We start from the raw sequence: 26,966 nt of genomic DNA, 5'->3' as shown, positions 1-26,966 counted from the left end.
TGTGACCTATAACACAGAAGCAGAAATCAGTATTCTTCTCACTTGGCAGAATTTGTCATCTTTATCTACCATCTCTGAGAGAATTTAACTGTAATGATGGAAGGCTGAAATTACATGGAACCTGGATCTTCCTCTACTTAACATAGACCATTACACATTCGAGTACATAAATAGTAGTAGACTGTGTGCGTGCTATTTGATTTATTCCGCTACTGTCCTTTCTAGTGGCAAAGGCACATTTTAGGTGGCTGAGTGAAACTGTTAATGTCAGTTTAAAACCAAGGGATTATGTCTGTTCTCTGTTTTCAGAAAAAGAGGGCCCCTTTGGAACCATGAGGATGTTTCTGCCAAGAATCCTAGCATAAAGAGTGCTGAGCAGTTAACTACATTTTTGAAACATGTGGTTTCTGTTTTTAAGCAGTCAAGCTCAGGTATCTTTTATGAAATATTTCAGATAATACTTACTTTAAATGAGATATTTTAATGTGATGTGAAAATTCCTGATACTGCTTAGCAAAGAGTTGACAGTTGACACGTCTACATTAAAAAGTTTTAGACAGTTTTTTCTTTTTTTTTTTTTTTTCTTAAGATTTTATCTATTTGAGAGAGAGAGAGAGCACGAGCAGGGGTGCGGCTGGATCGAGGCTGGATCCCAGGATTCTGGGATCATGACCTGAGCAGAAGGCAGTCGCTTAACCGACTGAGCCACCCAGATGCCCCTAGACAGGTTTTCTTTTTTAACTCATTTGTGATAACAGATTTGTTTTGGTTCAAGAAAAATTTAGTTACTTCTTAAAAAATACGAAAGTCACTTGTGACGTTCTGGGATTCTTCATTTCATATATGATGGCATAAAGTTACAGTGTGGTTATGTATTAGGAAATAACATTAAAGGAACACAGGTGGAGATGACAAACTTAAATTCTGTTTTATACTGTAACAGGCTTCTATGATCTAAAATTAACACATACTGAAAATTATAGTAAAAATGTATCTGTTTAAAGCACTGGTTCCCAACCAGGGGTGATTTTGTCCCTCAGGACATGTGGCAATGTCCGGAAACATTTTTGTCACTACTGGGGGGCAGGGGACCACTAGTTACTCTTGGTATCCAGTTGGGCAGAGGCCAAGCTGCTGCTAAGCAAGCATGCTGCATAGGACAGCCTTCACAACCAAGACTTGTCTGGCCAAAATGGCAACAGCGCTGAGGTTGAGAAACCCTGTTCTCAAAGAATACTTCCCTGGAGATTAGACTGAAGAGTCCTCTAAAATGCACATGGAGTTTAATGAAAAGAAAAAGCATTGACTTCTAAAATCTGAGTGCCTGCCCAGTTTGCCAGGCAGTGTGCTGGGCACTGGGTTTAAAATGGTTAACCTCTGATGATAACCCTGCATTCCAAGCAACAAGACGCACTCACTTGTATCCATCCTTTGTCTTCGCAGAAGGAATGCATTTGGAACATCATCTTAGTGAAGTTGCTCTGCAAACAGCACTTTCTTGTTCTTCTCGACACTATGCTGGGAGATCCTTCCAGATTTTCAGGGCCCTAAAGCAGCCTCTTTCTGCAACTACACTTTCTGATGTTCTCTCCAGACTTGTAGAAACTGTAGGGGACCCAGGGGAAGATGCACAGGTATTGCATTAAATTCTTTCAGTAGCCATTGAGCAGTTACTCATTGTCAAGGACTCATTTGCCAAGTACAGAGCACAGCAGGACTAATGGTTACACAGAATTCCTGTCAGTTGCTAACAAGCAGGTAAAGAATTATGAAACAGTTTTGTAAATAATATTTGATAACATACTAACTGAATCAAATACTTAGTGCCTATCCGAGAAAGCTTTACATTTATACACACACGCATGCACGCACGCACACTTGGATGTTATTTTGGGATGACCACAAGGTAAAAGAGATAGGAAGTTAAATTTAAATGAAGAGTGCTGAATTTTTAAGATAAATTAAGTGAAATAATGCAATTGAGAACTTACGTCTATACAGACTAGTGATTTTATTAACACTGTTCTAGACACTGAATATAGTAGTGAACAAGAGAAAGTTCCTGGCCTTCTGGAGCTCACATTCTATTGGAGAAATAAGCCTCTAATCCACCAATAATATGTAACATGATTTTATTTAGTGTTTAATGGTGTGAAAATAACAAGGTAGAGTAACAGGTTAAAGAGTGGCAGGGGAGAGGGAGTTGTTTTTATATATGATCATCTGAGAAGATGAGTTTTAAACACATACGTCAATGAATTGAGGCCTGTGATAATCCAGAAGAACATGTCAGACAGATAAATAGGACCAACAAGTGCAAAGGCCCTGAGGCAGAAGCAGTAGACCTTTCTTTGAGGAACATGAAGCAGACCAGTGTGGCTAGTGTATTGGATGGGGGTGTCTAACGTCAGGAGGTTGACGTGGGCAGGTCCAGATTACGTGAGGTCTAGTAGACCCTGGTGCGAGGTGGGCTTTTACTTTGAGTTGATGGCAAACAATACTTCTAGGCTTTGAGAGGAAAAGTAATGGATATAATTTGCTATTTAGAAAACTCCAGAGGCTAAATAGAGCCCTTAGGAGGGTAGTAGGAGTCAGCTAAGGGGCTTATTGTAAAAGTCCACACTGAAATGGGGTAGTTTAGACTAAGGGAAGCTGTGGAGGTATAGAGAGGGGATCAGATTTCAGATATATTTTAAAAGTAATATTTTCAAGACTTGCTGATGGGTTTAATTTAGATGTGAGAGAAAGAAACCAAAATGACTCCGATTTTTGGCCTGAGCAATTTTGGGTGAATTGTGCCATTATAACCATTAGTTTGATGAGTTTTTCATCAATCAGCAAGATCATGTTGCTCAAGAGTTTAATCATTTTGTAATATTAATGTTGAGTTTGTTCTAATTTTAAATCTCATCGGGAAGTCTGTTGCAATTTCTTTTTTTTCCAGAGCATAATTAATGAAAATCTGCCCTTTTTTTTTTACCCCCCCTAGGGATTTGTGATTGAGCTTCTTCTCACATTGGAATCTGCAATTGATACTTTGGCTGAAACCATGAAGCATTATGATCTTCTTTCTGCCCTTTCTCAGTAAGAATTTAAGCCAGACAAAATGTAGACTTGTAGATAGAACTCCAGTAGCTAAATATGCATAACTATGACATTATATTATTCTCATATTGGTAGTGAGAATAATACCAAACAACTCAGATGGATCACCATTGGGCACAGGGGGACAGGGAGACCGTGTGAAAAGTCTTACAGAGCTGTTAGTGGTGTGTTGTTCTTCTGAGGTCCTGGTCAGAGGTCTTTCTGCTGTGCAACGGGGCGTCAGCACCACGGACCGGCGCCATTCCTGCCACACCCACCATCCCATTGCCCCACAGCCGGCCAGCCCCCTCCCCACTCACATCTGCAAACTGTTCCTCTCCCACTTTCTCTTCCTTGCAAATCCTGAATTGGCTTGTCCTTCAAGACCCATCTCAGATGTCACCACCTAGCTAAGCATTTCTAACTCCCTGAGGGTGGTGCGAATTACTCCATTTTGGGGGTTCTCTCGGGGCTTTTCTTCAGAGTTTAATAACAGTAATTAACAAACTATGGATTTTCCCATCTCCGTCTCTCCCAACAGACTTCAGTGTTGCTAGTGCTTTGCATACTGCTGGCACCTCTAGGCAGCATTCTGTCATTATTTTTAAATTGGTGATAATCGGATGTGAGGGAGAAGGAGAAATCGAAAATAAATTTTTGAGCTTGATTTTTTTGGGGGGGAAAAGTGTGCATTGACAAAAATAAGGACATGGGGACCATCAAGTCTGGGGAGAAGACAGATGAGTTCTGCTTTGGACATAACGTTTACTAGAGCTGAAAGTTGTCAGTGATAACTGTGGCAGAATTTTCACTTCAAATCAAACATCCTCCAGTTCACAGGAAACGGTTGGCCACAGTAGGAAAGACACCATTGTATGTTTTGCTTTAATATGGAGGAAAGAACTGAAATTTAAGTAAGCAAAGTCAGATATACTCAAATGTAATTTTTCCTGGTAACAGTGTTTTTTCAGTGTTTTCAAGAGTAAAATTAATGTAGCAAAAGAAGTGATTGTACATGCATTTATCTTTTCTTTTCTTTTTTTTTTTGTAAAGAACCTCATACCATGATCCTATAATGGGAAACAAGTATGCAGCTAACAGGAAAAGCACTGGACAACTCAATCTAAGCACAAGTCCCATTAGTAGTAGCAGTTACTTGGGATATAACAGTAATGCAAGAAGTAACTCTCTGAGATTAAGTTTAATTGGTGACCGAAGAGGTGACCGGCGGCGGAGTAACACACTGGATATAATGGATGGACGGATAAACCATAGCAATAGTTTAGCAAGGACTAGAAGCCTTTCCTCTCTGAGAGAGAAGGGAATGTATGATGTGCAGTCCACTACTGAGCCTACCAACTTGATGGCCACCATTTTTTGGATAGCAGCATCTTTATTAGAATCAGATTATGAATATGAATACCTCCTGGCTCTTAGGCTTCTCAACAAACTGCTTATCCATTTGCCTTTGGATAAATCGGAGAGTCGAGAGAAGATTGAAAATGTACAAAGCAAATTGAAATGGAATAACTTTCCAGGCCTTCAGCAGCTCTTCCTTAAGGGTTTTACCTCAGTCTCTACGCAAGAAATGACCGTGCACCTCCTCAGTAAACTCATTGCTGTCTCCAAACACACGCTGGTGGATCCTTCCCAGTTGTCAGGTGATGTTAATAGAATTGCACCAACTCTCTGCTTTTTAATGTAGTGAAATGTAAACTAATTTGTTTTGAAGTCTACTAATTTCTGCTTTTCCACAAATAGTCATGGGTTGACTTGTTTGTTTGTTTGTTTGAATATATGAGATAGCTTAATTTCCTTGGTAAAAGCAAAAAAAAAAAAGAATGTAGAAGATCAGGTGCTCCAAAAGATAAAAAGAAAATGGTTTCTGTGAACCATTAGAAAAATACCTTTAGTTTTTAAATAATGTGCAATAAAATTGGTTATTGTTTGCTTTTTTTTTTTTGATAGGCTTTCCTCTTAACATCCTTTGCTTATTGCCTCACTTAATCCAGCATTTTGACAGCCCAACTCAGTTTTGCAAAGAAACAGCTAGTCGAATAGCAAAGGTAAGCAAATGTTATGCTGACAGATATGCTAAAGGGAAATTTTTCTGGAGTTTATCTTAAAGGGGGGGATCTCAAATCTTTTACTGTCACTTCCTCTGTGAAATTTCACATCTAAATTTTTATTCTTTTCATGCATATAAAGGAGTTTTACAGTAATGATGTAAGCTACCACTGTTCAAATCACAGTGAATAAAATTATTTGTTTAGCGTAATGCTCCTCTGAGTCTGAGTCTTTTTCTGCTCTGTTTCCCTACTTTATCTTCTACCTCTCTGTCAGTCTCCAATTCATTCGTTTCCTACCACATATTGCTGAGCACTGGGTTGGGTGCCAGAAATGCAGTGAAAATCAAAGGAGACAGAATACTTGCCCCTGTGGGCCTTACAGTAGGGGTGCAAGCAAGTAGACAATCGCCCTAGAGTCTGATAAGTGTGCAATGAAAGGATAGGACTCCAGGGGCACAGAGAGCAAAAGTCTGCCTCGACACTGAAGGCTGAATAGGAATGACCAAAATAAGATCCCTGGACGAGAACCTAGGGAGCAGGGTGAGGTTAGGTTTCCAGGCAGGAGAAATTGCATGTGCAAAGGCCCCGAGTCTTAAGTAGAGGGCATAGTACATTCTGTGACTCCAAAAGTTCTCTTTCCCTTTACTTTTGCCTTTTTCCTTTTAACATTATCTTCATCTTTCTTTGCTGGCTTCCTTCTTTTCTTTCCTTCTGAAGGTTTCTGAAACAGGAATGTACCGATTTTTAAATCATCTGTTAACATTTGTTTGAAAGTGTTAGAGCTCTTCATCATAATTTTAAAAAAGAGTATGATTTTTTAATAATTTCCTCTCAAGAACAATAAAGAACCCAAATACCTCGCCTTCTGCTTAAACTTAACTCTTAATTTTCTTTCTTCTTCTTTTTTTTTCTGTCACTCATTGCGTCTTGGAAAAAAGGCTTTACAGACTGAAAATATGAACAGTTATGAGAAGGAGTTCTGTAAATTCACAAGTCATATACATACAATAGGAAATTAGCTGAACTAGGGGAGATGAGTGAATAGCAACAGAAAAGATAACCTAGCTAAAACAGGAGGAGAAAAATCAGAGAAATTTGCAACAAAAGGGAATAAGCAAGTGAAATTCTCTGGAAGAGTTTTTTTTATATGAGCAACCTTTTAAAAGCTGCGGGTCATTTAACAAGTAACACAACAGTAGATGGAAAGGGCAAGCACGCAGAAAGCCAAAGACAATACCCGCTTCCCCAGGGCCCGGATCCCAGCGCCTGCAAGTACAGATTCATCTCTGAGCTACCCCAGCCCCATGAATCCCCATGAAGCCACACACATAGAAACCTTTTTGTTATCTTGAGAGATACTATTTAATAAATGACAAGGTAATATTTAATAAAGTGTGCAATTGAATCCCTCCCTGATTACACTGCTAAATAAATTAGATACGGAGAGATTTTTAACATAATCGTTTGAAAAGCATGTATTTAAAAAGAAGAGTTACAGTTAGTGGAAACATAATTTTGAAAACGATTGCCTTAAAAAAACCCAACAACATGCATTTGCATTACTGAGGTCTAAGAGTGATATAAAATAATTTATTAAAATATTGTTCACTTTAATATTCTAATGACCTATCATTAGAAGAATGTCGTAAACAAGTTTTTGTTTTTTTTCATGAGAGGTAAGAAAGAACGTATAAAGGGGAAAAAAGTATATTGGCTTACTTTGGGATTTCAAAACATAAAAAGCCCTGAGTCCTTTAATGAGGGAAGTAGGAGCATTTAGAATGGCAGGGGACACTGTTGGAGAACCTCCTGCCAAATGATGGCCCAAGACAGGAGCCCAGCCTGGCCTGACCCAAAGGATGTGGAAGCCCCTCAGAGGGTCAAGCCTCTGCTGTCTGGACCAAGGCAAAGCACAGGAAACTCCCAGATATCTTTTTGTTTTTAAGAAACCAAATACAGCTTTCTATGAGTCATAAATTGTTTTTAAGTCTGTTTTCTTCCTGTTGAGCAGGACAAAAAGGTTCCCTCGGCTTTCAGCAACCTGCAGGATATGAATTAAATTGATTCCTTAATTATCCTCTCACTTAAAACTGTTGAAAGTAATTTTCTGCCATTATGTGCTTCCTCATTATGCAAATATCCCCAGTTCTGTTTGTGCCCTTGGAGAGCACAGAACTTCAAAGTGAGGCAACACTTAAGACATCCTGTCCTTTTTAGCTATTCATTATAGCAAAAATAGTATGCTGAAAATGTTCGCACACTCTTTTGGGGTCGTACTTTAACCTGGTCATTCAAAAATTCCAAAATTAAATCTAAGCCATTGTCTTTCCTATAGAATTATACAGCATCTATTCCTAGGAATTTTCTTCCTCTTAAACAACAGGTGTTTTTTGTTTTGTTTTTTTTTTAAATCATGTTTTAAAAAAATATTTTTTGAGGACATAAGAGTTCTGTAAGAATGATTTATTTTTCAGGAAAAAAATACTTTAAAATTTTAAAGAACTTACTTTAAAATATTAAAATGATTCCTAAAAAATAACAAGCTGTGAAATTATAAAATTATGTGATTTTTAAAAATAGTATGCTTAATTATTATATTTTGAAATACAAATAAGAAACATCAACAAATTTTTTTTTCTTCTTACCCCATCTGTTTTATGGGTAAAAGGGTAATGCATGAAACTAGCTGCTTTTAACAATTTTATAAAATAACTTACAAGATACTGCTAATAGTCCGCGGAGTCTTGCATGCCTTCCTATTTCAGGCCTATCCAGTGATAATGTCCACATGATGAATCAAAGTAACAGTTACATTCATCTGAAAGTTGAAAAGTGCATATACTTTAAAAGGTAATATTCTGCAGTTGACCTTGAACAACGCAGGGGTTAGGGGCACCAACCCCCTGCACTGTTGAAGATCACATATGACGTTTTCTTCTCCCAGAATGTAATTACTAATATCCTACTGTTGACTCTAAGCCCTACCGATAACGTAAACAGGTCAATTAATACATATTTTTTATACTACATGTATCATATATTGTATTCTTACAGTAAAGTAAGCTAGAGCAAAGAAAATGTACTACGAAAATCATAAGAGAAAATATGCATACAGTACTATCCTGTATTTATTGAAAAGAATCTGCATATAAGTGGACCCGCACAGTTGAACACCCCACCCCCCGACGTTGTTCAGGGGTCAAGGGTACTTTCTTTACTAAGTGCTCTAGGCAGTTTGTGAAAATACAGACAAAACATCAGTAAGATGGTAGAATAAGTGAGGAAAAGGAAAACCAGACAAAATTTCAGTGCTAGCTCTGTGATAGGCAGGGATAAAAGACTAGGGTGGCCCCTTTCCAGTTCTGCACTGTTCAGGTGTCCCCCAGAGCAGGCTAAAGAATACCTTCACCAGCAACTCAGGGAACAGACAAGATGCACGTGGTCAGTAAGATCCTCCCAAGCATTTATTGATTCAGGTTGCATAATACTGGATCAAACAAACTCTAGGAAGTCAGTACATTTTGAAGTGACCTTAACTTACTGGCCAAGGACCTTAGGAGCTTGTGGCGATTTGGGGTCCATCCTGCAGGCTGTCATGCACGATGTCATGCAGGATGTTCTGGAGAGGTAGAACGCAGAGTTTTACCAGAGCTCCAGTGAAGTTCTTTGAGTGTGTCACGCATGTGAGCATCTCTGCAGTTGACTGCCCTACTCAGAGAACCAGGGGAGCTGGAGACGAAAGCATTTCTGCTCTGGCTCAGCATCTCTGAACCTCACGGAGCCTGCCTGTTTAGTGACTGCTCACCATAGGGATTTTACAAAACAAAATTCTTTACAAAACAGCTACAAATGATATGTAGCATTTACAAAACCATGTATGGGTTTTACCAGAGGCAGCTGGTAGGACAAAAGTCCTATTTAACACCCATGGCAGTTCTCAACCTATTAATCATTCCATGTCACCCATTAAGTTATTCTCTTACGAATGCCTTGTGCTTTTTTCTCTCAACTTTTCTACTGTATTTAAAGAAAATGCATTAAAGCTTCAACATCTACCTCTAAATTATTGAGTGAAATTATTTTCTTTGTTTTTTAGGTGTGTGCCGAAGAAAAATGCCCAGCACTTGTCAATCTGGCTCACATGATGAGCTTGTACAGTACACACACGTATTCCAGAGACTGTTCTAACTGGATCAATGTCGTATGTAGATATCTACATGACTCCTTCTCGGATACTACATTTAATCTTGTGACTTATCTTGCAGAGGTAAATTTACCAAAAGAAAAAAAAAGTACTTTTTAACTGTTCTGTGGCAAAATTTTCAAGTGGACTTAGTTCTAGAAGCAGTACTGATACTAACCTTCAAGTTGTCTTTGAAAGTGAATATAGATAACATCCTTTTTTAAAGGAAAATATGGGTAATTCAAGTATAAAGAAAGTATAAAGTATACTTTCAAGTATAAAGGCTTTTTTTTTTTTTTTCATTTGCAGTGTTTATTTTCTCATTCACTGTCCTTAAGTGACATAAAACTCAAAATGTAAATTTCACCTTTATTTCAAATAAAAAATGAGTTTTCAGTGGTCTTGATCCTAGACAATGGGTATACTTTTTGCTTCTAAAAAAATTAGTTCCTGACTTTGAAATCCATTCTAGAATAATACAGCATACAAAGGCATTTCTGCTGGGTAGGTTCTTATTTTGATGATATATTTGCTTCCTGATCTAAAACATGATTTGGGCGGCTAAAGATGGAATTATAAAAACACTAGCCCTACAACAACATAGAAAGTTAGTATTTGTTGAGGAACTAACTTCATGCCTAAAAAAGTAAATTATTGAGTGATATCCACAAAGAATCTCAAAAAGTCCTAGTCACTAAAAATGTTTGTCAGCTTATTATAAAGTGATACCTTCCTTTTTAAAACTTGACCTCTAAAAGTTAAACCTAAAACACTGAATAAGCTTAAAAGAAATTATTCATAACCCAATAAACATTTTAAATATTGCCCATAACACTGTTTAACCTAGCTATGTCACAGATGTTGACTTTCATAAAATGCTTTAGGACTGGTGTGCATTTTTAAGGTGTTGCTTTGATAGGTTTGCTCCCATCAACCTTAGATTTAGGAGAGACGATGATGGGGGGGCGCCTGGCTGGCTCAGTCAGTGGAGCGTGAGACTCCTGATCTCAGGGTTGTGAGTTCGAGCCCCACGTTGGGTGTAGAGAGTACTTTAAAAAAAAAAAAAAAGTTAAAAAACAAAACAAAACAGAGCCGACAGTGGGAATGATCTGTGTAGCAGCTTCTTAACCTGAATAAATGCAAGTCTCTAGGTTTATCTTATACCTAAACCTTTAGGACAAGAGCCAATATAAAACCAAGGCTAACTTCTTAAGCCTGTTCCTTAATTGGCTTTGAAGTCAAGCTCCTTAGACCAGCTTCACATTGGTGCCGCCATCAAGCTCACCACTAAAGTAGCACTGGTTCTCCCATCCTGGGGTCATGGGATCTGTACCACATATGGTGACTGTTTTTCAGTCTGTGGAGAAAATGCTTTGCCCTGAATATTACCCTCAGTAGTGTAAGTTATCCTTGTTTTATTATTATTATTAATTCTGAAATTATTGCTAACAACAGTACTGAGACTAGTTACATATATTTAGAACTACATATATTTAACTTCAATTGCCCTGCAAAAAATATGAAGTTTAGATAGCATGATTACTTTTTTTTTTTTTTTTTAAGATTTTATTTATTTATTTGACAGAGAGAGCACGAGCAGGGAGATGGGGGAAGGGAGAGGGAGAAGCAGGCTCTCCGCTGAGCACGGAGCCCGATGCAGGGCTTGATCCCAGGACCCTGGGATCATGACCTGAGCTGAAGGCAGACACTTAACCAGCTGAGCTACCCAGGTGCTGCATGATTGCTTTATTATTTTTAAAAAAATCATGGCTCAGAGGTTAAGAAGCTTATCCAAGATGATGTAGCTAATAGGTGTGCCTGGTATGAATGATTTGGGGATAGTCATTCTTTGGTGATGATGGGTTTTTTTCTTAACTGATGGTTAAATGATGGTCAACTTAAATTAGTTAAGGAAATGAGAGAAAAAACTAAGATTAAAATGAGAAGTTATAAAAAAAATAAAATAAAATGAGAAGTTATAAAAAAATAAATAAATAAATAAAATGAGAAGTTATTACTGATCTTTTCTGAACCAAAGACAAGTAACAGTAATAGACATTATCTTTTATCTTTATTATTTATTAGTCTCTGGATTTCTAATCATCTAACCATAAAATCATGGATTAAATCTATGATGTTTTTCAACATCATAAATACTGAATTTTCCTTAACCTAATAAAAGTATACTTTTTAATATTATTTTAGCTGTTAGAGAAAGGATTGTCCAGCATGCAGCAATCATTACTACAGATCATCTATAGTCTTTTGAGTCACATTGACCTTTCTGCTGCCCCAGTCAAGCAGTTTAATCTGGAGATCATAAAGATTATTGGCAAATATGTACAGGTGAGTGACCACAAAATTTATGTATAGAATTTATTCGTTGCAGAACAATTTTTAATCATAAAAAAACACTCTGAAGTTCCTAGAGTAGAAAGTAGTTAGTCCATAAGTCATGTTTCCAGGAATATTTACAACATGGAAAAAATGTTCTTAATGTAAGTGACAAAAAAGCAAAATCTGAATGGTACGATTGGCATGATTCCTAATTTTGATTAATCATTACATCTGTGAATATACATTTCAGTAATGACTAGAAAGAATGTATACAGCAGCTATCCTCCCCTCTGGACAGTACACTTGGGACTCTTCTGTGCCTTCCTGCCACTACCCAGATTCTACATAATGAACAAATAGTACTTTTAGAAACAGAAGAGCTCTTTGTAGAGTCTGTATTTTAGACTTGCTTTCTGTGTCTGATACAAGGAGCCCAGATATTTAGAAAGAAAATCAAACTTGGTTTAATGTAAATGATGACGAGTCAGTCTGGTCTATACTGAATTTCACCTTTGAATTATCTGTTAAGAAAGGCCTTGCTAAGCAGATCAGTATTGTGGATACAACTTATGAAAGAGAACAAACTGTTTAAGAGCCTTAACAGATTAATATTTTGTTTCTACTGCAGTTATAATTGCATTCACTAAAGCAAAACTTACAAATGGAAATAACTTGGCTAGTAATGAGTTTTTGTCTTAGCTTATATTGAAAGTAATAAAACTGTGTTGGTTTCCATTATTCTGTTAGGTAATCAAATTCTTTTTAAAATTCCCTTGACAGGGGCACCTGGGTGGCTCAGTCGGTTAAACGACTGCCTTCGGCTCAGGTCATGATCCTGGAGTCCCAGGATTGAGTCCCATATCGGGCTCCCTGCTCTGCGGGGAGTCTGCTTCTCCCTCTGACCCTCCCCCCTCTCATGCTCTCTCTCTCTCTCTCTCTCATTCTCTTTCTCAAATAGATAAAATCTTTATAAATAAATAAATAAATAAAAATAAAATTCCCTTGACAGTCAGTGAATGCAAATAATCAAAAAACGTAAGATTCTTTCGTTTATCCTATCTTCTCTCTCAATGAGTAATACTTCACCAAACAATTATATATTTTTTTCTAAAGCACATTTCTCTTTTCTTCTTAAGGTGTAAAGTTAACTCATCAAATATTTGCTGCATCTCCCACAGAGACACATACCACATTGAACTACTAATTTATAAAATGCAGATGCATTTCTTTATGTTCAGAACCACAAGCTCACATATCCACTGGGCAAGCAGGTGGTCATAAGAGGGCATAGATTTCTAAGTGAATGGCACATTCCCCGTCTAAAAGGAACAGCACAACTTAGCTTCCCCTAATGGCTGCCATGTTGGAGGACAGATCCAGTGTGGTGAGAACTTGTAATTTTTGAAGAGAAGCTGGAAATGTGGGTTTTTCTTTAATATCTCCTAATTTCAAAATGACCCAAATTTCTTAAATTTTGTATGGACCGAAGTCATATTTAGCTGATGGGTCTTTCACAGTTAGTGACTTCTGCTTTATTCAAACATTAAACATTTCACAGAATTGAACTCCTCCTAATAATCTTTTATATTTCAAGCACAACTACCAATATAATTTATAGAAACATCCTTGAAGTTTTAACTTTTTACAATGTCCAGAGCTGCTAATTATTTCTGTCAAAAAAAATGTCATAACTTTGTTAAATATAAACTACTTTTTTAATTTTTTTTTTTTTTACAATGAAGTATGTGCTTAAAATGTCATCATATCTATGTGGACATTTTTATAATTATTGAATATTTTGTGCTTTAGGTGTCCTCATATCAAGATGTTATTAAATAAATTGGATAACTCAGTTCTGCCAAAGATTTTTCACTTGCTGTTTGTTATTGTCGTTTTAGTGGCATTTTTCCCCTCAGAATGGTCAACTGTGACACAGTACGTAGGACACAAGACTGAGGTGTGATTTTGTTACCATAAGTCAGGGGAGAAAAAAACAGTTTTTTAATGTGTATGCTTTTCAATAGATGGGAAAAAAAAATACTGTAAATTCTTCATTAGAAAATGATTCTTCTTTGGGCACCTGGTGGCTAAGTTGGTTAAGCATCTGACTCTGAGAGCAAACCCTGTGTGGGGCTCCATGCTGGGTGTGGAGCCTGCTTGAGACTCTCTCTCTCTCTCTCTCTCTCTCTCTCTCTCTCTCTCTCTCTCTCTCTCCCCCCCCCCCCCCCCCCCCCCCCCCCCCCTCACACACACCCCCTCTAAAAAAAAAAAAAAAAAAAATTTGATTCTTCTTCTTCTCTACAAATATCTGTCATGGTCATGTAAATCATTTTTAAATTATGTTGGTAAAAATACACAAAACTAAAAGCAGAAAAATAACTCAAAGACCTCAATAACAACCTGGCCTCTTTGTAGTCCCGAGGGCCAATCAGATGGCAATGTAGCCACATATGTAGGGGAAAAAAACTCACCCTATACAACTCAGTAACGCCTGAGAACATCACTTTAGTTGTAACGATTAATCAAAATTAGGAATCATACCAGTCCTACCATTCAGATTTGGGCTTGGGTCATCAAGAAAAATCTAAATTTTTTTTAGTTTTTTAAAATATTTTTCGCCTGAAAAAAATATGCATTAAAAATTGTCTCCAAGATTTAAAATATTTGAAGTTTGGAGTCTTAAAGCCATAACTTCATTCATCTAGAAAGTTCACATATATACAACCCTTTTGTTTACCACTACTGTGAGATTACTATTTAGACTTTCTAAATTAATATTTACAAAGCACTTATTAAGAGAAATGCAAGGTATTCTGAGTTGGTAGCATTATTATGTATATGATGTCTCATAAATCTGACAGTAGAAAAATAATTTTCTTACCTATTGTAACTCGGATCCTCTGTTAAGGGCCTTAAAGTAAAAATGAATGTTTTACAAAAGTTTTTATAGAAACAATATTTTCATTGTTTACAGTGCACACTAAATTTTTGTTCTTAGTTAAATATATATTTGTAACTTTTATATGTCTATTATTTTTTTTAAACCAGAGTCCTTATTGGAAGGAAGCCCTTAACATATTAAAACTGGTGGTGTCTCGCTCTGCAAGTCTTGTTGTACCCAATGATATACCCAAGACCTATGGAGGAGATACAGGTTCTTCTGAAATATCCTTCACCAAGATTTTTAATAATGTCTCTAAGGAGTTGCCTGGGAAGACCTTAGATTTTCATTTTGATATATCTGAGGTAAGGTGCTCTATTAGAAATTTTCATTTGTTCATTTATTCATTCTCTCATTCAACAAGTGTTGATTAAGCTCATACTTAGTAGGAAATGTGATAGGTGCTGTGAAAATGGGGTGGGGGTGGGGAAAGGCCCTGTACTTAGGGAAAGCCTACAGACTCTTGGGGAAATGGGTAAATAAACATTGTGATAAGTGCTTTGGTTGGAAGTCATTAGAAGTACTTTAGGAAAATACAGCATGTATATTTAACCTGATCTGAGTGTTGAAAGATAAAGTAACCCTGGACGGGCATATATGGGAGTTTGGGGAGAGAAGATGAATGCAAGAAAGAGCAGCATGTATGAATGAAGCCTTGTAAGTGTGAGAAAGCATGGTGTTCTGGAAATTTCCAATTTATAATATACCTTGAGCACAGACTATAGAGAATGGAGGTGTAGAGGAGGATGGGAGATGAAACTGAAGGCACAGGAAGAGGCAAGATCGTAAGGATCTTGCATGCATCATAACAAGATGGTTTTGTCTTGAAGCAGTAGAAGCTCTTAAAGAATTTTTAACTGGAGTGGAAATAGTAGGATTTGCATTTTGGGAAGTTTCCTCTGGCAACAGGATGGGAAAACAGACCAGGGTGGAAGAGAGGGAAGTCAATAAGGAATCTACTAAAATAATTAAAAGACAGTGTTGGAATGTCTCTAGGCATTTGCGGAGGAAATGAAGAGGGTCGGGATGGTTTTCAAAAAGACTAAGGAAGTCCTAAACAGGATTTCATGGGAAGGAGAGGAGGTACTAAGTGAGGAGGAGGCATCAAGGACAGTTACTTTGCCGACTAGATGAATGTTGATGCCTTTCAGAGAGAATGAAAAGGCAAGGCGAACAGATCTTAGCTGGAAGGGGAGGGTGCTGAGGTCAGTCTTGGCTATATACCAACTCTGACGCTAAGACTCATACCAGTGGAGCTGCCTAGGAGGCGGTTAGATTTTAAGATCTGAAGTTTTAGAGGAAAACTTGGGTGGAAGTAACAATGTAAGGTCTTCAGTGTTTTAGAAATGGACAGTTAAAATCGTGAAAGGAAAAATAAAACTAAAATAAACTAAGACCTGAGGGGCGCCTGGGTGGCTCAGTTGGTTAAGCAACTGCCTTCGGCTCAGGTCATGATTCTGGAGTCCCGGGATAGAGTCCCGCATCGGGCTCCCTGCTCAGCGGGGGGTCTGCTTCTCCCTCTGACCCTTCCCCTCTCATGCTCTCTCTCATTCTCTCTCTCAGATAAATAAATAAAATCTTTAAAAAAAAAAAAAAAAACAAAACTAAGACCTGAGAAGCCCGATACTTTAGAGACGCAGGGCCCCAGTGCAGAAGGAAACTGGGCCCTTTATTATGTCACATATTTAACACAAATCTCACATAAAAATTTTTGACCCTTGTTGGGAACCCCCAATTTTTTTTCCAGCACCTGAACCCATTCTTATTGGCCGTGGAGCCATTAAAATCATCTTTTAGAAGCCAAAGAAGGAATTTCTCAAGAATGAAGTTACTGAACAAGTATTGTAAGGAAGTTGAGAACAATGAAAATGGAAGATCTGATCACTTTTGTATTGATCAGGATCACATAGATTAAAAAAATTTTTTTTTGCTGTTTAGCCTTGGTATTAGAATTTGTCCCAAGCTTTATGGGTTACGTTTTTTAGATAGAAAGGAACTATGTTTATTGCTAATTTTTTAGTTAATATCAAAATTCTGTCACAGAATACATAGCATAGGATATGATGGAGAAACTGGGCTTTCCTGTTCCTAAGTATCTTGTCTAAAGCAGTGGTAAGAATTCTCAAAACACTTGATATGCTTAATTTCAATTTGTTTCATCAAAATTCCTAAGTACCTGCTGTGTGTAGGCAGTGGAGAGATAGTGGAGGAGCTCACGTGTAGGGAGGACAGCCACATAAACACGTCACCAACACCTGGCAAATGTCCACATATAATTACCCAGATATGTGGTATCAGGGAAGGCCTCCTTGGAAGTCTGGAGTCCCCATGAAAAGATGATCACGGGTTTGGTTGGTTGGTGAATATTCCATGCAAAGGGGGTAGCATGTGCGAAAACATAAATCCATAAGAACATGGTTTGTTTGGAAGACAGCAAGTTCAGTTTTGCTCGAGTGTCAAGTTCAGGTGGGTGTGGTAGAAGGTGATGTCAGGGAGATAAGCAGGAACCACGTCATAAAGGGACTTGTATGACATGCAGATAAGCTTGACTGTTTTCAAATGCAAATGCAAGACAGTTCACAAAGCCAGAATAAATATAAATGAGTTTTGGATAATCATAGAATTTTTACTGATAAAAATTTGGAAACGTGTTATACATCAGATTGTAGTAAGAAGCTACATAGGTACCTTCCTCTTTGGAGCTGTTACTTAGCTTGAATATTTGCAAAAGCACCTTATTGAAGCACATATAGCAATACGCATGGAAAGAACACCAAAATGTTAATAGATGTTAAATCTGAGTGATAAGATTACAGGTAGTTTTTTAAAGATCATCTTAATATTTTCTGAGCTTTCAAAGAGGATATATTTTATAATCATCGGGGGGAAAGATGAGGAGGTGGTGGTTCTTAAAGAAAGCAGATCTCTGTTTAAAATAGGAATAAGCTGGGCAACCCTCTTGGGTCCCCTTCCTCTTGGGGAGCTTTATACTGTTGCTCAATAAACTTTGCTGCCCACCAAAATAAATAAATAGATAGATAGGAATAAGCTCTCTGATAGGGTTCTCAGAGAGTCATTTTCAATAAAGTGAAGTCTTCTGATTAAAAAAGAAAAAAAGAAGACATCATGGGCAGCGCCTGGCTGGCTTAGTTGGAGAAGCATGCAACTCTTGATCTCAGAGCTGTGATTTTGAGCCCCACGTTGGGTGTAGAGATGACTTAAATAAATAAATAAACTTTAAAAAATAAATTGAAAAAAGACATCATTACCTTTGATTTTTGTAACATCTACTTCATGCTAAGTAATCTTTCACCTTTTGTTGTTTCTGTTTGTAAAAAAAAAAAAAAAAAAATTTGTCCTCGTAGATGCACTCCCAGTCCTTTAATGCTGAAATATCTGAGTCAGACACTGTCATTTTTGTTTCTATGCAGACACCAATTATTGGAAATAAATATGGCGACCAGCCGAGCGCAGCTGGGAGGAATGGGAAACCGAAAGTTATTGCCGTTACTAGGAGTACTTCCTCCACTTCTTCTGGTTCTAATTCTAACGCCTTGGTTCCTGTTAGTTGGAAAAGGCCACAGTTATCACAGGTACATAAAAAACCATCAAAAGTGAACATTTATAGAAGAATCAATTTTGTTGTATGTATGACAACTTGAGAATTTGCCTTACTTATCGGTGATCCTAACCTTTGAATTTTTTTTTTTTTTTCTTAGCGAAGAACAAGAGAAAAGCTAATGAATGTGCTTTCTCTCTGTGGTCCAGAATCTGGCCTTCCAAAGAATCCATCAGTGAGTAATCACGACGGCATGTGTAAAGGTTTTAAAAATCCTCTTGTTCCATGAAGAAATGCAAATTACTCTGGCTCCTTGCTTGCCTTTTCTAACTTCCCTTATTTTATGGCATTAATTAAGAGTGAAAAAGATATTCCTTGTCTCTGTGGCGCTTGGCAGTTATGGTAATGAAGTATTCAGCCGGGTAGACGGTAGCATGAAAACCAGATTAAAGCTCTGAGTTCGTCGACCAAGGAGCCTGTGGGGGCTTCTCTCGGGCACCAGAGCCTCAGACGCAGAGTGACGGAGCTGACGGGTGGCTTTGCTTTCTTTCTTTTTGGCCGGGGGTCAGGTTGTGTTTTCTTCTAATGAGGATTTGGAAGTCGGGGACCAACAGACCAGCCTGATTTCTACAACAGAAGACATGATCCAGGAGGAAGAAGTCGTCGTGGAAGATAACAGCAGTGAACAACAGTTTGGCGTTTTTAAGGATTTTGACTTTTTAGATGTTGAATTGGAAGATGCAGAGGTAAGGATGTGGGCTCTCCGTTATCATATTTATAGTTTGCAGTTGCAAGTGTATAAGAATTAAGGATTTGACTGTAGGACCATTACTTGTTAAGGTCAGTGTAAGGTGAAGAAGGTAAAAGTTTGGTTAACTGGGTGATGGGGATTAAGAAGGGCACTTCTGATGAGCACTGGGTGTTGTATGGAAGTGATGAACCACTAAGTTCTATCCCTGAAACTAATATTACACTATATGTTAACTAACTGGAATTTAAATAAAAACTTGAAACTGTATACACATATACAGACATACATAAAATTTTTTTTAAAAAAGAAGGAGGTAAAAATCTAAATTGGGAACAAACGTGACTAGTACGATTAGTCAGTAGCAGAAGTAGTCTGAAACAAAAGAGGAAAGAGGAAATCTAATTTTTAATTTTTTCCCCAGAAAATAAAAAGTGAAAAATGGGTTTCTTCCAAAGTAGGTCTTTAATTTAGCGTGTGCTTAGACTTAAATGTTTTGCATGAGCTAAACAATTTAATATGCAGCAAAATGGTAAAAAAAAATATATTAAGATTTATTAAACACCATTTTAAAGTATAAGTACAAACGCTTACACTAAATTAAGTTAAATGAACTTACATGATTACGAAGGCTTCGGCTCTCTAGAACTCTCTCCTGTGGCAAGCGACCGATATTCTACCTGTGACATCCTCACCATTTTCTTCTTCATGACATAGCCAACTCCCTCAAATGACTCATCTCATTTAGCACCAGAGGGCTTTCTCCTCTAAATTGATTCAGTCTAGATTAAGTTGATAGTTGTGTGTCAGTTCAGATGATTTCGAGATGGAAAATCTAACTCAAAAGGTGGACTTACTAGCTTACAGAACTGAGATAGGCCAGAGGTAGAGCTTACTTAGATATGGCTCAGTGAGGTCCCTGATTATTTCTCTGCAAGTTTCTGCCAGATGGTTATGTCCACATGCAGCAGTGTTCAAAGCAAGTGAGGGTCACTTCAGAGATGCTCTTGTGCTGAAGAAGTGGAAGTGAAGAAGTTGCTCTCCTAAACGTTTTTAGCACACTTCCCATCATATTATTGGGCCAAACAGGGACATTTGCCAATTTCTGAAACAATCATTGTGGCAAAGAGAACAGGATCGTCCCGATTGTGTTAGGCTATTTAGGGACCTATTCCTGTAGCTCAGTCCCCTAAACTTGCAACTCCTAAACCTGAAACGTTTATGTCACATGGGTTTAAAAAATGTGCATTCTAAAATTTTTATAAATATCTATATTTGAGAAGCCCAAAATGCCTTGTCATCTAGTACCCATACCATGTCAATTGAGATATCTTTTTCCAAAGAATTTAAAGTCACTCATATATAATTGTATGCCTTCATTAACCCTCATGAAGGGATGTTTCCTTTGGCTCTAATAGGTGAGGGGGAATGAAACGTAATGGCCTGAGCCATGTCACAGTGGTAGCTGCTGAGAGACCAGTTGAGGGAGGTCCTCCTCTGTGCTTCAGCCTACCCTGCACATGGGAGGATATGCACATGGTGGCTCAGGGTCGAACCAAATGCCTTTGCACTAGCTTGGGAGCTATACTGACTTCTGTGGCACGGCTCACCGTTGACAGGTTCCCAAAGAACACGGGAGCCCCCAAACAAGTATTTTTCAGCACCTCGTAGGGCAGTGGCTTTTAAAGTGTTTTTTTTTTTTAACTGTAATGCATAGTTAATACATTTTATATCATGTCCAAGAATCTAAATACACATACATTTAAAATTAAAGTTTCAGGTGACTGGGTGGCTCAGTCGGTGAAGCCTCCAACTCTTGGTTTTAGCACAGGTCATGATCTCATGGGTCCTGGGATGGAGCCCCATGTGGGGCTCCATGTTCAGCAGGGAGTCTGCTTGCAGATTATCTTCCTCTGCCCTTCCTCCTGCTCAAGCATGCTCTCTCTCTCTCTCTTTCTTTGTCTCTCTGCCTCTCCCTCTAAAATAAATAAATCTTTAAAAAATTTGGGCACCTGACTGGCTCAGTCAGTGGAGTATGTGACTCTTGACCTTGGGGACATGAGTTTGGGCCCCACATTGGGCATAGAGATTACTTAAAAAAAAAAAAGAATATGCAGCCTTACTCTATCTATTATGCATACTGATATTTCCTATTCTCTTTCATTTTTTTTTTTTCCAAAATGGCAGGTCATCACCCTCTAAAATTGATTCCACATCCCCAATTTGAAAAACATGTTGTAGGAAATAGGACTGGCTTGAATAATCAGGCAAGAAAGTGTGATGGATTCAAGAGGGCTGCTGCCCTACCTCAAGGGCATGAGCAGCTTCTAAATTCTTTTGTAGTTATTGGCTTTTTTTCATTTGAGAGTTTAAAATTTCTAAAGGCAGACAGGCTCTTGACATGTTTGTAATGGTAAGGTTATTTATTTTGTTTGTTTGTTTGTTTGAAGAACTCTATAAATGCTTCCAAGTTCATCCCATACCCTAAAACGTCAATAGTAATAAATATGGCTTTTTTTTTTTTTTTTTTTTTTGAGAGGGAGAGTGGGGGGAAAAGGAGAGAGAGAGAATCCCAAGCAGGTTCCATGCCCAGCACGGAGCCCAGTGCAGGACTTGATCTTACGATCCTGAGTCCATGGCCTGAGCTGAAATCAAGAGTCTGGTCCTTAACCAACAGAGTCACCCAGGTGCCCCAGTAAATATGGCTTTTGAATAGAACCTTAGTCAAATTAAAGATGTTTAATGTAGTTTTTTCTTTAATTCAAGTCCATGATTTGGGGAAAGTGGTGTTAATTTATGCCTCATAATTAGGCAAATCTTTAAAACCTAAATATAGTCTTGCTTAAAACATGGTAATAGGAAACACTTTGCTACAAAACAAATAGAACTCTTAATTAAACTTTTAAAATACCCCCAACCTTGAAACCTCCCCGTGTATATTCATTCATTCACCAAATAAAGACTGAGGGCTGTTGTCGTGTGTTGCCCTTACTCTGTTCTGTGCTACATAACAATATTTGAAATACCTTGTAGGAAGATAGCTTTTCAAACTTTTGACCTGCAGGGCCTCTAACAGCCTGAGAAACAGGGAGAAATCCAAGGGCCAAGTGGGCAGAGCTCCTGGCTACCTTTTCTCAACCAGAGCAGCCTGGATTTTGTTCATCAGTTTTGCACAGTTGACTTCCATTTTGAATCTCATTTGAAATAAATATTCCTGGGGTGCCTGGGGGCTCAGTCGTGAAGCGTCTGCCTTCAGCTCAGGTCATGATCCCGGGGTCCTGGGATCCAGCCCCGCATCGGGCTCCCTGCTCAGCTTCTCCCTCTCCCTCTGCCACTCCCCCTGCCTGTGCTCTCTCTCTCAAATAAATAAAATCTTTAAAAAAAAAAAAAAAAGGAAAGAAGTATTCCTTTGCTTTATTAAACAAAAGGATTTGAAAACCTCTATTTTGGACAGTCCCTCTTGAGTAAAAAGGAACACAAATAAATCCTGTTTTGCTGGCCAACTCATTGTAATTTGTCATATCAGGGCTTAAGAGAGAATATAAGAATTACATCCTTGCAAAAGGAGGATCAGTTTAGAGTAACAGAAACATAACTTATATAAATCCATAAAAGGCATGAAATTGAAATCTGTCCTATTTCCTCTTGACCTTTTGAAGTTGTAAAAGGTTATGTTTTGATCTTGATTTTAAACTATTTTATAGCAAGAAATGGGTTTAGCCAGAACCATCCTGCAGACTAATATAATTGTGACCCTGTATGTTGTCAACTGAATGTGGGTATTTTAAGTCAGTTTTGCATTGTATCAAGTATTAAATCCATGTAAATTTTGAAGATTTTCTTAAAGTTTGTGTTGCCAAAGTGTATCATAGAAATGTTGTTTTAAGTGTCTGTCTCTGACTTCTTCATAATATATCTTGCATAAAAAAGTAATTTGAATCACATGTTGGCTTCCTACTCCGAGCTTAATCCAGAGCTTGAATCAGTCTTTGGGTTTGAGAAATCACAAAGAGTTTTCCCCCCAAGGTGTAGTGTATATTTAAATGTTTGTCTTCGTTCTTTCTAATTCTGTGTGTTTTCCTTTTTGCTAACCAGGAACTGCAGGTAAGTTGCAGCCTGGTGTTGTGGACTGTTTATGTGTTGTATTTGTCTTCTTCGTGGTCTCCTTTGTGTTTGTGTGTTAGAATAGAAATGGCCTAGCTTGTAGGTTTAGCTGGTCCCCAGTCATGCAAGATAGAAAGTCAAGAAAATTATTTAGTTAAAACAGGCTCAACCAAATCTTTTGATCTCTTTAAGTATAAATATTTAATGTTTTAAAAGTTTCGAGAAATTGAAGGGCTGATTGAAACTCTGCTTATGATGATGCATTAAGAATTTTTCATCTTGGTTCATGTTTTCCTGGCGTATTATGTTGACCATATACACACGTGTCTGGGGTCTTAGAAATCATGTCTGACTTTTCCAGGGTGAAAGTATGGACAACTTCAACTGGGGAGTCCGCAGGCGCTCACTGGATAGCATCGACAAGGGGGACACTCCGTCCCTCCAGGAGTACCAGTGCTCCAGCAGCACGCCCAGCCTGAACCTGACCAACCAGGAGGACACAGATGAGTCGTCAGAAGAGGAAGCAGCGCTCACAGCAAGCCAGATACTCTCACGCACGCAGATGGTAAACAGTCACCTTACAGAGCGAAGTTGGTCTCGCCTTCCTCTTAACTTCCAACTTAGTGATTACTCTTGCTTGATTTTCCTGATTTTCATTTCACTTTGGGTAAAATGCACATGCTGAAATGAAAATACCCAATTGCATTGCTAGTGGAGTGTTCTGTTCATGCCAGAACTAAGCATCTACGTTGATGCTGCTCACCCCTTAGCAGCTGAGGCCGTTCCTCCTCTCCTAGCGATGGCGAGTCTGCCTCTAAAACTAATAGTACTTTGTATGTTAATTAAAAACATAAATTAAGGGCGCCTGGGTGGCTCAGTTGGTTAAGCGACTGCCTTCGGCTCAGGTCACGATCCTGGAGTCCCTGGATCGAGTCCCGCATCGGGCTCCCTGCTTGGCAGGGAGTCTGCTTCTCCCTCTGACCCTCCCCCCTCTCATGTGCTTGCTCTCTCTCATTCTCTCTCTCTCAAATAAATAAATAAAATCTTAAAAAAAAACAAAAAAAACATAAAAAAATAAGATCTAGGACAAAAAATACGAATTTCAGTTCAAGATGAACATGGTCACATGGAGCTCCTCCGCGTTGGTAGTTTTTGTTTGGTGACATTTACCCTGCATGAACGGGTAGCTGCTTGTATCAACGGCACCGATTCCGTTGTAGACAGAAGGGAGGGCAGAGGTCATTTTAGGAAGTCAAAGAAGCTCTTTCTAACGAAGCTCCCAAAATATCTGATGATCTAGAATCTGTTCCTTGTGGCCTTTGTGACCATCACTGATTTGTGAATGAATTCCTTACTTTACTGTTTCTCCTTTTAGTTGAACAGTGATGGCGCAGCAGATGAAACGATACCAGACCATCCCGATTTACTTCTTCAGTCGCAAGATTCCACGGGCAGCGTCTCAACAGAAGAAGTGCTTCAAATCAGAGATGAGACCCCAAGTTTGGAGGCTTCTCTAGATAATGCTAACAGCCAGCTGCCTGAGGTGGGGAGAAAGGCGGGCTGGTGCATGGCCAATCTGGGCTCTTTTTAGCACTCTGTTACATCCCTTGCTTTTCTTTCAAAAGAGTTTTCACCTGATACACTAATTATTTGATTTGTTGACAGTATTTCTAACCTGTCAGGTTGCTTTAAATGAAATAGTCAAATCTGATAATTAAAAGAAAAGTTGCTGGATTAAGGAAATGACCTACAGGTTAAAAATAATCGTGAGTGTTTTGAATGAGCATTTTGTGTTGCAGAGTGTGATTTAGGTCAATGTACAGACGCTTCTCTGGGGACGGTGAGCATCTTCTTTGGCGCTGTATCTTCTTTGAAGGACCGCTTTTGTTTTTTCTTCTCTTTTTGCTTTGTGTTTGGGTTTATGTGATTGGTGCTATGATTGGGATTAAAACCTCAGGCCAGCTGTGTTAGCGGTTGGTTAAATGAAACCTTTTAAAAAGACTTTGGAACTACTAGTATTATGACTTTTGGAAAGGCCTGTGAGAAGTAAGCCAGATTCCAAGCTAATGACTGACCCCAAAAATAAGTAAGTATTAGTTTTCTTAGTGTTTTTTTTCCTTAAGATTATTATAGATACTCTTTTTTTCTTTTTTTTTTAAGCTACAATTGCTATAGTTCTGTCATATGTGCTTTAATGCTTTGGTAAGTATTAGGAAAATACTATATTTTTTTCACAGTTAACCAAATTAATGTTGCTAGATCTCATTATTTTAGTTAGTTGAATTCTCGTGTTCTTATTAGGCTGATAGTGTATTTTATATTTTTAACAGTAACCAGAGTTTGAGATGAAGGCATTTTGGCATTTTTTTTTAAATGTATGGCTAGTATGGCTTAAGTTTAGATAATTCAACAAATATTGAGATTTTCCTATATGCCAGGCACTGAGTTAGGTGCTTGAAAGATGAATTAAGGTATGGTGACCCCTACTCTCAAGGAGTGCATTGTCTATTAAGGAAGACAGAGAAGGTTGGGGGGGGGGGGGGAGCATTACATTTCCGTGTAAGAAACTTAACAGCCGTGTCTGGGCTTTTGTGAAACCTCAGGAGAGACTGATCAGCTGTACATTGGGGCGATGGTGGTAAAGGACAGGCCTCATGGCAACTGGGACATTGCAGGCAGAGGGACAGCATGTGGAAAGACATGGCAGCATGATATAACATGGCTATTCAGGTGACAGCAGGAAATTGAGTATTTCTAGAGAATGAAATAGGAGGAGAAAAAGGAGAGATGGTTGGGGTCTAAGATGAGACGGGTCCTCCATGCCATACTGAAGACTTAGACTGACCTCAGGATGATCAAAAGCCGTGAATTTTCATTGTTTCAAGAGATACCTGTTGTGTGACAAGCACCATGCCAGATACCTAGGTGAGAATACAGGGCATGCAAGGATTCAGTGATTTAACCCGTATTTATGGAGCCCCTGCTGCTTGCTGGTCGCTATTCTGGGCACTGGGCATATGGCGCCATGTGGAACAAAGGCTCCTGGTTTTATGGAGCTTAATTGTAGTAAAAGGAATGATAAACAGGTAAGACAAAGAAAATAGAAATAACATATCAGAAGGTGATCATCCTCGTAGTCATACTAAGAAAAACTAACAGTAATGTGGAATTGTGAGAAAGAAAGGGTGGCATTTGAGGTGAAACCTAAGTGACAAAGAGATGTGGAGGGAGGGTGTCCCAGGCTGGGGGGGCAGCAGCTACAAAGGCCCTGGTGTAGCCGAAGAGCAGGCCACCAATGAGGCTGAAGCACGTGAGCAGGAGGGGCTGCGTAGAGGAGTTGGGGGGGGGGGGCGGACCTAGAGCCACATAGCAGGTAAGCATTGGAGGATTTTAGGCAGAAGAGGGATACGATCTGATTTTGTTTTTTAAAATCTCTCTTTTTGTGTGTGGAAAAAGGAAAGGAAGTTCTAGTACCCGTCACGTGGAGCTTGTGGTCTAGGCACCTGTCATCAGGGGAAGGCACAGTCTGGTTTATGTTTTAGTGAAGTCTCTCTGTCGGAGGTGTGGAGGGTGGGCAGGAGGAGGCTGAGATGGGGAGATAAACCAGAAGAAAATTAGCAAGAGATAATGGGGCCTGAAGGAAGAGTGCACGAAATGAGAAATGTTTCCAGGAGAGAACTGACCAATTTAGAGATGCACCGTAAGTAGACTGTATTCCTTTCAGTTGTGGGGAGGCTTGTTATGTGAGTGTTAATTCCTAGTTAATAATCTATCAACTGTGTCTGGTTTGGATCATAGCATGTAAAAAGGTCTTACTAGAAACAATGGAAAACAGACCGATACTAGAAATACCTTCTTAACAAAAGCAGTAAGGTTAATGGTTGTGTGTTGTCATTTTGTTTACTTGACAAATGGGAAGTCTTTTATTTTTGGTTATTAAA

At 38.5% G+C, this 26,966-nt stretch overlaps 1 protein-coding gene across 9 annotated transcripts in view; it reads left to right on the top strand.

The window, feature by feature from the left end:
* FRYL (FRY like transcription coactivator) overlaps positions 1-26,966 on the top strand; it is a 254,467-nt gene that overhangs the window by 203,272 nt on the left and 24,229 nt on the right. For 5 of the 9 annotated variants that reach the window (XM_032400333.1, XM_032400332.1, XM_032400322.1 and 2 more), the window contains 14 exons: positions 310-431; positions 1,444-1,634; positions 2,990-3,084; positions 4,138-4,745; positions 5,053-5,150; positions 9,250-9,420; positions 11,542-11,682; positions 14,722-14,919; positions 18,046-18,207; positions 18,334-18,408; positions 18,731-18,919; positions 23,017-23,025; positions 23,387-23,590; positions 24,401-24,568. In XM_032400333.1, coding sequence (XP_032256224.1) covers positions 310-431; positions 1,444-1,634; positions 2,990-3,084; positions 4,138-4,745; positions 5,053-5,150; positions 9,250-9,420; positions 11,542-11,682; positions 14,722-14,919; positions 18,046-18,207; positions 18,334-18,408; positions 18,731-18,919; positions 23,017-23,025; positions 23,387-23,590; positions 24,401-24,568 — 2,431 coding nt within the window. The remainder of the gene's footprint in view (positions 1-309; positions 432-1,443; positions 1,635-2,989; positions 3,085-4,137; positions 4,746-5,052; positions 5,151-9,249; positions 9,421-11,541; positions 11,683-14,721; positions 14,920-18,045; positions 18,208-18,333; positions 18,409-18,730; positions 18,920-23,016; positions 23,026-23,386; positions 23,591-24,400; positions 24,569-26,966) is intronic. The other 4 variants (XM_032400331.1, XM_032400328.1, XM_032400326.1 and 1 more) reach the window with 3 other exon arrangements.

The sequence above is a fragment of the Phoca vitulina genome, unplaced genomic scaffold (genome assembly GCF_004348235.1).
Source record: "Phoca vitulina isolate PV1807 unplaced genomic scaffold, GSC_HSeal_1.0 scaffold3, whole genome shotgun sequence".
Taxonomy (NCBI): Eukaryota; Metazoa; Chordata; class Mammalia; order Carnivora; family Phocidae; genus Phoca; species Phoca vitulina.
Note: the sequence above shows the minus strand (reverse complement) of the source record. Positions and strands in the feature narration are given on the sequence as shown.